Raw genomic sequence first — 11,256 nt, 5'->3', positions numbered from 1 at the left:
TAAATGGGCCTGAACTAGCCCGCACTCTCCCACACATGCCAAGCCCGAGAGTGGCATTGCAGCCAAAATTCCATCTTTCTCCTTCATTCTAGCTTACACCAAATCCTACCAGCAACCACAATTCATTCTAACTTCAAAATGACGCAAAGATCTATATTAAAACTAATTAACTTCATGGACTTTGTTTCTGTTTACTGCGTAATACTATATTCCTCTTTAATTTCAATTCAATCTATGTGTAAATAAATACAAGGGTTAAGTGCAAAATATCCTCATGATATATAGGGTTATATATAGGGTTTGTATATAACTAGTCCTTACTTTTTGAAAATGTGCATTTTAGTTCATAAAATTAAAAAAAGATGCAAATAAGCCCTCTGACCACTTTTTGGTAAAAATTGAAATAAAATAAATTCAAAAACCCTATTTTCCCCTTTCCTTTTCCTATTCCACCCTTCTCTCCTATCTTCCACCACCACCACCATCCCCAACCCCACCATCACCACCACCACCACTCCTATATATTTCTCGCTTCTCTTAATGGTATATTCAAATACTATGATTGAAACCCTAGACCGACAACATTTTTTGATCTCAAATCTTCCAAAATATATATCCCTCTCAACTGTGTGCCCTTTCGACCACTTTAGACCACTGCCATCTTCTTGTATATGCCATCCTCACCCTAATTCTCTCCTTCTGTTTTGTGGTTTGTGTCCATGGCCGTGATACAATGCAATCTGTGACCCACATGAATGGGTCATGTTCTTTCTATAGATAAGAGAAGACTCATAACAACAAAAAATATATATATCAAATATTCAAGAAATATATATATATATATATATATATATATATATATATATATATATCAAACACAAAGCACCCAGCAAATTGATCAAACTCAAAAAAATAACAAATTATCATACCCAAAGCATACCAAAAAATCATAATTTTTAGCTCTAAAATCCCCTCATCCATTTTGTTCTCTCTGTAAAATCCCTCATTTTCCATTGCTGAGGAAGAGTTACAGAGGTCGCCGTATTGTCACCGTCGTTGAGCCACAGATTAGGCTCCGACGATGACAACTTGCAGTGGGGATGGCACGCCGGTGATGCGTTTTCGACGTCGATGGTTGCCAACAAACTCTCTGGTTAATACCCATCTCGCATCGTCTCCATACTCCTCTGCCATAACAAATCACAGCCCATCCCCATTCCCCACTTAGCTAACTCCCAAAAGCTCAAGATTGATTGTCCAATTTCCTCTCTGAGGTCAGGAACAAAGGAGAGGGTTCGGCTACTCCCTTCCCTTCGAATTAGGCGTCAGATGGATTCTTGGAAGCCCTGCGAATGTGGATGGAAGTACTACCACGGGACTGTTCTTATAACTTCAACTTCAGCACTAGAAGCGGAGGGTTCAAGTTCAAGGCTTAAAGCCGGTTCCCCACTGGAATTTAGCTCTGGTGTTCCTACCTCGGCTGTCAATCAGCCAAATAAAAAATAAAAAATAAAAAATAAAAAATAAAAAATAAAAAATAAAAATAAAAATAAAATGTCTAAAATGGTAATTTTACATTGCCTATTTTTTTTTTTTTAATATTATTTCATTTATATTAGAGAGGGTATTAATGTCTTTTTATGCGAACAGGGGGCTAATTGCACCAAATTGATAGTATAGGAAAGTTTTATACCACACAATGACTGTTTTGCACTATATTGATAGTAGAATGGGATTTTTTGCACTTAACCCTAAATACAAATGCAATAACATCTTTAAATGTTTATAATTTTTTCCTATATACATACATACATACATACATATGTATATATATACATAGAGTCCTGATCTCTTGCTCCCCATGGAGCAAGAAAAATAATCCACACTTTTTATATAGACCGTTAGATTAAATCTAACGGTCATTTTACAAACCCACTTATGGCATTTCCTTTTAAACCAAAACCACTCTCACACTATTTTTAGTTTCTATAATTAATTTTACCATTACCACCTACTCTAACAATAAAAGGTAATTATCAAATTAAAAATAGAAAGCTTTGAAAAAAAATTAATACCGTATATTTTACTAATAAATTTGTTTTTATAAATATCTTTTGGCTTTCACCTCTATTTTTCACGATTATGTCAAACAAACAAAGAAGAATTACCACCTACTCTAACAATAAAAGGTAATTATCAAATTAAAAATAGAAAGCTTTGAAAAAAAATTAATACCCGTATATTTTACTAAGAAACATCTTTACTGCAAATATACTGCAATGTTGTATTTTGGAGCATGAATTGATTAATTGGAATTGAAATTTAAGAAAATTTCATTTAAAATTTGAATAAAAGTTCTTTCTATTCAATTTGAAGATAGACATTTGGTGAAATTCATTATTCAATATGTGAGTTTGATTATTAAATGATGATGATGTACGGACTATGTTATAGTTATTTGTGCATGTGAATAACAATATTATATAACTGAATAATGGAATAAGATGACATTGGTTTTATTCAAAATTGTTAAAGCTTAAACTAAATAAAACAAAAACAAAAATTTTAATCTCTTCATAAAGGGCTGAAACTTAACAAAATTTAAAAACATTTAATCCCCAAAGTCTTAAAGTAAACTCTTCCATGACAAATAAAAGTAAAGCCAAATAATAGACATTTAGGCCTCAAAACCTAGAAACTCCAGTCCATCTGTTTGCTCTTCCTCATATTTTCAAAATTAATGAAATATCTCTCCACTTCGTGTAAACCTGAATAAAAAAAAAATTCAACAACAAATTAATAATTAAGCATATATATATTGACTTAGATGAAATAAACGGAATTATTATTGCCAATAAAGCAAATAAAAAAATTTACAAAATAATGAAAAAAGTTCAAATTCAAACCTTGAACACATTCAATTACATCCATCATCCATATGTTCTGACCCATAAGAAATATTCTCCTCATTGTTTATAGTAGACCTGAAACAGAGAAAAAAAATGCATGTGAAACACTAATTAATTTCATAATTAAGTAATAATAATAAGCATGAGATAATGCTCACTTGTTAATAAGCGTTGGACAATTTCTTTTGTCATGTGACTGTCCAAGTTCTCCACAACCACGACAACGTCTACGATTTGTCTTTTTAGTCTCTCTCCATGACCTCAAACGTTTACCGCATCCTTTTGCTCTATCTTGAAGAGGATCATTAAAGGTTTGTTGTAGATGAATGTCATATTGCTTTTCTAATGATGAAGCATTTTTTCCTCCAATTTTACTTGCATTCATGGCTTTCAGTTGTTCATGAAATGTGTCCAGCGTGTTTATTAACAGTTCCGTACCTTCTTCTGAGAATGCAGCTTCATCAATTACAGCTGATGCAAGTTGAGATACCTTAGTACGTCTCACTAAAACCGACTTATCTTGTGCATCTTTAATCTCTAAACCATCTTTACCAGTAATGCTTCCAACTCTTGCAAACTTTGTCCATCTATTCTTAATATATTGCTCTGGCAAAAATACAACTTGCTTTATTCTAAAAAATGCTAGAATATGCTTGCATGGGATGCCTTCAAATTCAAAACGTTGACAATTGCACTTGACATTATCAATTAGCTTATCGTGCACAAGTTGTCGAACTTTAAGATCTCCATAAAGCACCCTATTGACCTCATAAACACATTGACTTTCATCATCCAATATAATATTTAATACATAAGCATTACTAGCATAAAGCTCTTTCTGAAATTTATGAAAGTATTCCTTTGTAAACATACCCATCATTTGCTTCTCCATAGGCACCATGGATTTCAAGTTTGGCTGTTCATTAATATCAGCATGATCATCAATCACCTCTTCATGTCGTAGATGTCCAACTGCCCTGTTAAATCCTATAATAAAATCCATTAAAGAATTGTCCTTACAGCAATACCTCTTGAAGAATGCATGGGAACTTTCAGCTCTTTGACTGCTTGTCATACCAGCAGAGAAGAATTTATTGGTAAATGCTGGAACCCACTTATGACGCAATGTATACATTGTTCTTAACCATTCATTATTTTGTTGTTTACTTTTTTCAAGCGCGTGGTTCCAACTTTCTTCAAACTCTTCTATTGTATCTGAATTCCATAAAGATGATTTAAAAAGGTCATAGTAATCTCGAAATACAACTGAGTCCAATTTTTCTACAAATTTTTTTGAGATGTGCCAAATACAATACCGATGAAATGTGTCTGGAAGAAATTGAGCTATAGCCTTTGTCATTGCAGGATCCTGGTCAGTAATAATAACTTTTGGAGGACCCTTTGGCATTGCATTAAGCCAAGTCTTAAATAGCCAAATGAAAGACTCAGTGGTCTCGTCATTTAAAAAGGCACATCCAAAAATGATTGTTTTTCCATGGTGGTTAACCCCTGTAAGTGGAGCAAATATCATCCCATAACGGTTAGTGTTGTATGTTGTGTCAAACACAACCACATCATTAAAAAAATTGTATGCTCTCCTTGCACTGAAGTCAACCCAAAAACACCTAGTCATTCTATCATCCTCATCTTTGTCAATTTGAAAAACAAAATTTGGATCCTTTTCTTGTTTTGATAAGAAATATTCATTCAACATATTTGCATCGTGACCTTTAAACTTCTCCCTCATATCTCGTTCATAATTTCGAAGATCTCTTTCTGTACACCCAACATTTTCAATACCCCCTACTTGCGTCTCTAAGATATCAAATTGTTGACACGTAGGCACATTTACACTTGCAAATTGTTGAGCCAGTTGTTTCTTCACATTTGAAACATTTCGATGTGACCTCAATAAGTGTATTTTTCTTGGAGTTGCAAGAGGATGATTGTGGCTCTCAATGAATTGTCTGATTGTATAATTCCCGTCACGTCTTCCTACACTTAACCTTGCTTTACAACCTTCGCGTACATTTCCTCGTTGTCTTTCTAATTTCTTACCACCATCTCCAATGGTCTCCACCATCTGCTTTTCTTTTTTCTTTGTTCTTCTATAAGTTTCATCTGTTTCTCCTTCTTTATAACAAACATATTGTTTCCAAATCGTTTCACCAGTTTCTTTATGCTTCTTACTCTTATCAATCCGTACACTGAAACCAGCTTCTCGTGCATACTTGTTATAAAAATCATAAGCATCATCTAAAGATTTAAACTGTTGCCCTTCTTTTGGTTTTCTTTCATAAGTAACTTGTGGAATGAATGTTCCATCTTTTTGTGTTATTCCAAATTCTTCTACTTCATTCATTCCTAAAAAGAAATATGGAATTTAAATATTGTTATATTTGAATAAAACACAATGCATTAATCAACTAAAATTAATTAAGACATAGTTCTATAAATTAAATTAATGGACAGTCCTATGTAACAATCATTCTTGAACACATTTAGTAATACAAAATGTGGATTAGTAATATATTTGAATCAATTAAAATTAATGAAACAAGATTTTTACTTTATGTATTGAATTAGTGATTTATAAAACTGGGCAAAGGAGGCTGAAGAATGGTAATTAGAATAAGGAACCACACAGAACTTAAAGATTTAAAGGGAAAACAAATTTACTTTTTCAAAACAAAATAAATAAAGAAGAGGAAACAGAAAAATTGTATAGTACCTTAGCCTGCGATTACCGCCTAATCCCTATCAATTCTCTTGTAATTCTTCTTTGTTTGTTTGACATAATCGTGAAAAATAGAGGTGAAAGCCAAAAGATATTTATAAAAACAAATTTATTAGTAAAATATACGGTATTAATTTTTTTTCAAAGCTTTCTATTTTTAATTTGATAACTACCTTTTATTGTTAGAGTACGTGGTAATGGTAAAATAGTGTGAGAGTGGTTTTGGTTTAAAAGGAAAGGCCATAAGTGGGTTTGTAAAATGACCGTTAGATTTAATCTAACGGTCTATATAAAAAGTGTGGATTATTTTTCTTGCTCCATGGGGAGCAAGAGATCAGGACTCTATATACATATATACAAATAAAAACATGACAAAACAATTCCATATGTCATCATATATCATTAACTTACACCATACACACACACTCATGTGAACACGTCTGACACATATGACCTCCATAACCCATAATGAGAGTTACAACAATACTGACCACAACCATTTACGGAGTTCTGAAAAATGCTCCCACCTCTCTCTAACTTTCTCTCTCTAACCCAGCCTTCATCTCCTTCCTTCAGTTGCTCCCTGCTCCTTTCCATGGGAGTGGGGAGGTGATAAACTCGGCGTGTTTCAATAATTGTGCTTGGTGGGTATTTTTTTACGCCGTTTTTGGTTTTGTTCGGCTAAATCCGCTCATGTTTGGTTTGTTTTTGGCCTACATGAGATCTCTGATCTAAGTCGGTTTTGGGTTTTTCCTTGCCTATATTAGATCATTTTCTCTTTGATTTGATCTTGTGCAGGGTTTTGTATGTCGGAACGCCTTGTGACTGTAGCTTTGGAGAGGTTGCCGTGATAATGGCCAAACTTTTGGGTCTCTCCTGTTTGCTGCATTCTCTCATGGTGGTTCCGTTTGTAGAGTTTTGTACTCTGTTTCCTCCCCAAATCTAGAGCTTATTCTTTATTTTTTATCTATGCTTCAAGATTTGTATGCCTCTTCTAGTTTGGCTTTATGTCGCTATACTGCCGCTTTGGCTTGGCCTTTGAATGACCAACCAAAAAAAAAAATTGGCCACATTGATTCCAGACTCACCCATATAAAATACAAATAAACTATCACGAAATAATATTCTAAAAGTTTAATTGCTAAAGTTCAAACAACTCATTAAGCATGATGTACTAATCTATTCTTAATTAGCATCTCATTAAAATAACATTAATCGCATGCCATATTGTGTTAGCAGAACACTTAATAAACGAAGTCATCAATATATACAAGTACACAAAGTAATATTAACTTGTTAAATATCACTAATTCTTCCTTTCTAAACAAATTTTCGGTTGCCGTCCTTTTTCCTGACTACTACAGAAAAGCACAACGTTAGATCTTTACTCTCTCAACAGGTTTCCTTCCCTCACGATGTATAGTGCTATCCTTTTTTATAAAATAAAGCAGTGATAGAGTTATAGAGATATAGGGAGTCAGGTGAGATAATTAAGTGATTTTTATTTTAAATTTAAATTACTTATAAACTAGAACTATCTCAATATCTCGTTTAAATTCAAACGAAGATATCAATTTAATTATATATATATATATATATATATATATATGGGTGTTACAGAGAATCACTAAGGATGGAATTCCGAGGTCATTAAGACTGAGATAAGATATTAAGAAGCTCGACCAACCATGGTCGAGAGTCTCGAGCAAAGTCTCTCAGTCACTATGGTCATAATCAGGAGTCTCAGTCACTATTGTCACGATCAAGAGTCTCAGTCACTATGGTCATGATCAGGAGTCTCAGTCACTGTGGTTATGACCTAGAAAAGTATTTCAGTCACTGTGGTCATGATTAGAAGTCTTAGTCACTATGGTCATGATCAGGAGTCTCAGTCATTATTGCCATGATCAGGGGTTTCAATCAGTATGGCCATGATCGGAGTTTCAGTCACTAAGGTCATGATTAAGAGTCTCGACCAAAGTTTTTCAGTCATCATGACCTAAAAAAGTATCTCGACCAATGATCGACAGTATGCCTAATTGATGGACAAGTTCAGACTAAGATGGATCTAATATCTCTTCGGGTCATAATCACTTGAAGAATATTTAGTGTAATTCAAATGAAGACCAACTGTGAATCCCAATGTCTCAAGAACCCAACAAATCACGTTTGTAAACTTAAAGAAAGCTTGAAATGAAAAAGGACAACTTAACCATGTTTAAGGTCCATAAATTCATAACTACAAATGGAAGGTTCTCCCCTAGCCCAAGTTTAGATCAAGACAGGCATGGCAGGGCAGAGAGCTGAAATAGACTGAAGACCAGATTCATCAAACATGAAAGAGGATGCATCCTTTAGTCAAAAATGGTATGCCACGCAAATTTGTATCTGCCTATGGAGTGTGCAAGTCAGTTAACCAGACCAGCTCATCAAGATGGTTAGGAGAAGTCATTACCAACTTGCAACCAATTAATTTCTAGAAAAACGGATTGAAAGGGATAACACCAGGTTGAAGCCTCTTAAATACCCACTCAAGCCTCACATTGAAGAGGTCTAACACCATTTCTAAAGTTTAAGTCTTTAACATTCATATCACTTAGCAGTTAACTTTTATTTTATCAAGTTTAGTTATCACTATCAGTTTAGTATTTATTTCATCTTTCAGCATTTAATACTTTAGTTTCCATTTCAATCAAGAGTTTGTAATTCATTCATCATTATAATCAATCCAAAGTTCAATGAAGAAAGGTTTGCAGATTCAGGTATATTTATTGTTCAATTAATTTGCTTCAGATTGCTATCTATCTTGAATGGTTAAAGTCCTTTCTTAAAGGCAATAGCAACCTTAAGGAGATGGTCATTCCTACTTTCTAACTTTCGCCTGAATCACATTAGGTCGATGACCCGCCCCAATAGGAATAGTTTGGCAAGATATCTTTGAATCCATCAGGATTCTAGCACGCCCACGTTTCAAGTCAGCTATTCATTGGCCAACGACCTTAGACCACTTTGTGAGCGGGAGAAGATAAAGTTTTAAATTACTACGTATTTTAATTTTATGCTCGAGGAAAGTGCCGCTTATTAAATTCTTATGGGTCTATCTCACCGACTCAAATATTTAAATCACATCTTGATAAATGAGAACAATATTATATGAAGGGAAATAATGGGATTGTTCGTACTAAAGGTTTAGTTTGTTTGGATCTAAAATATTTTTTAATTAGTGATACTCGCACCGAACACTTTTGGTGAATTGTTTAATAAAATAATTTTTAGTTGACTATTTATACCAAATACAACTAAGTGAAAGGCTCCACTTCCTTATTCGTTGCATAATTGACCAATTAAAAGAATAGATCTAACAATTTACTATAACTATTCCGTGTAAGAATCATTTTCCTTTTTTAATATATATACCAAAGGGCTTGTGGCTCAGTGATATCCCGACATAAACATTTGTCAAACACCATAAACTAAAAATAAAAAAATATTTTACTTAAAAAAAATATATATTTTACAGCCTAAATGTTCAGTATTTATTATATCATAATTTTATTGAGGATGGAGAGAGAGTGAGAGAAATCTGACCATAATTTGGTGATACAAGGAAAATATATATATACACACATTGCTATTTAGTAATGGATAGAGACAGAAATTTAGCTGCATAACTTTCAGTTTTATATTCATTACAAATAATTTCAGATCTACATACTCCACTAAAAAAAAAAAAACATTATATACAATTTAATTCATCACTGTTTTAAGATCTGAATATTAAAAATGATTTAAGACTGACACCTGATAGGTTTCTACAAGGTTAAAACCATTTTAGTAAAAAAAAAAATTAATGTGATGAAATGCGCATGGAACGATGGTGTGATGTTAAACTATTGATAGAATTTGAACATTAATGGCGAAAAGTAACCACAACCTATCCAATACCAAATTGTCCATTTTTGCTATTCCAACATTCCTTCGTGAACTTCCTGCATAAGTTTCGACTAAATTACTTTCACGTAAATTCTGTTCTTATAGTTCTTATAAATTTGATCGAGTATATCAGTATTGTAGATTTTTTCTAAATTTTCAGTTGAAAGAACGATGAAACGAGGTCATGATAGACTTGCTCTTAAAATGCATGTGATAAATACCTGAAACAAGGAGAAATTATTAATTGTTTTCTTCTATACCATGAGATTGAAAAACTTTAATGCACTAAAAATACCGATTACATGATATTACCCGGTAATTAAGTATAAGAAACTTGGTGATCTAAACTTAGGGGTGACATTTTATAGTGATCTAAACTTAGGGGTGACAATTTAAGTCTAAACCTATTAAACCGTCCAAACTCGTTATTAAAATTAAATTATTTGGTAGCCAAATTTAAGTGAGTGGGTCAATGATGAGTAAAAAATGAGTACCCATTTAATTCAAGAATCAATGATGGATTAAAAGTGGATATCTATCTTAACCCCTCAAACAAAATCCTATTTTTTTCATTTTTTTTATCTCTCTCCTCTCATTTTTATGTCATTAAAAATAATAATAATAATAATAATAATAATAATTAAATTAATAGTAATAATATTATTAGAAGGGTAGGTGTTCTCCCTTTTTTTCTCTCTCCTCCTATTTACTCTTTTCTCCATTTCTCTCTCCTCCGTTTTTTTTTATTTTTTTTATTATTATTATTTTTTTTTTAAGGCTGTGATAACTTTCAAAATAAGTTGTATAATAATAAAAAAAAAATAAAAGGAAAAAAAAATTGTAATGAGTGAGACCAAAAAAATTAATAAATTTAAAATAAAAATATTCTTTATATTTTCTTTTTGTATTCACCAATTAAAATAATTTGACAATTTGTATCTAAAAATATTTGAATAATTGGATTGGATGTTTGTTAACTAACTCATTTAACATCCAACCCTTTTATAACCCATCATAAATGGGTTGATAATATGTTATTGACCCACTATTAACTTGTTGATTCATGATTAGCCCAAAATCCGTCCAAATCTATCCAATTGACACCCCAAAGTCTAAACCAAAAAAAATTAATGTTGAGATTTATTTATACTATATTAATAAATACACTCTTGTGAATCATTTTTTCAATTCAAAATTCTAGATTTAATTGATTCACCAGATATCTCAATGCACAGAATCATTTAATAATTTATTAATGCACAGAATCATCTAATAATTTATCGTTTATAATGTAGAACCAGAGCAATACACTTGTAGAATCAAATGAACACATTTATGCGTGTACGTGTCCAATCTTAATTGCCATCCTTTTCGGTTGCTTTGGACACAGAAAGATTCCTCTACAGTCATATTTAGAAGCGGATTGATGGAGAAGTTCAAGGTTCAAACGTAACACAGAAGAAAAATAATGGGATTTCGTATAGTTTATTATTTACCCTTATATATTGCAATACACATTGTACGTGTTAGACATTTCTGAATTTTGTTGTTCATATGATCATATCTCTATTACCTTGAGTAAGAATGGGTTAAAAAGTTCTTCTAACAGTTTATCGGGTTGCGATTCAGAACCAAATTTGACCCACAACATTACAAAATAATATTATCGTGCTTAAA

General features: G+C 32.4%; 1 protein-coding gene across 1 annotated transcript; it reads right to left on the bottom strand.

The window, feature by feature from the left end:
* Positions 1 to 1,367: 1,367 nt before the first annotated feature.
* Positions 1,368 to 6,243, bottom strand: LOC132296226 (protein FAR1-RELATED SEQUENCE 5-like). Its single transcript, XM_059794438.1, has 4 exons — positions 6,138 to 6,243; positions 3,068 to 5,273; positions 2,926 to 2,984; positions 1,368 to 1,480 (listed from the first exon to the last, which is right to left on the bottom strand). Exons 1-4 carry the CDS (start codon positions 6,241 to 6,243, stop codon positions 1,368 to 1,370), a joined length of 2,484 nt encoding a protein of 827 aa, XP_059650421.1.
* Between the last annotated feature and the right edge of the window lie 5,013 nt (positions 6,244 to 11,256).

The sequence above is a fragment of the Cornus florida genome, unplaced genomic scaffold, assembly GCF_030987335.1.
Source record: "Cornus florida cultivar Cherokee Brave unplaced genomic scaffold, ASM3098733v1 CherokeeBrave_3.0.0_Hap2_Chr02, whole genome shotgun sequence".
Taxonomy (NCBI): domain Eukaryota; kingdom Viridiplantae; phylum Streptophyta; class Magnoliopsida; order Cornales; family Cornaceae; genus Cornus; species Cornus florida.
Note: the sequence above shows the minus strand (reverse complement) of the source record. Positions and strands in the feature narration are given on the sequence as shown.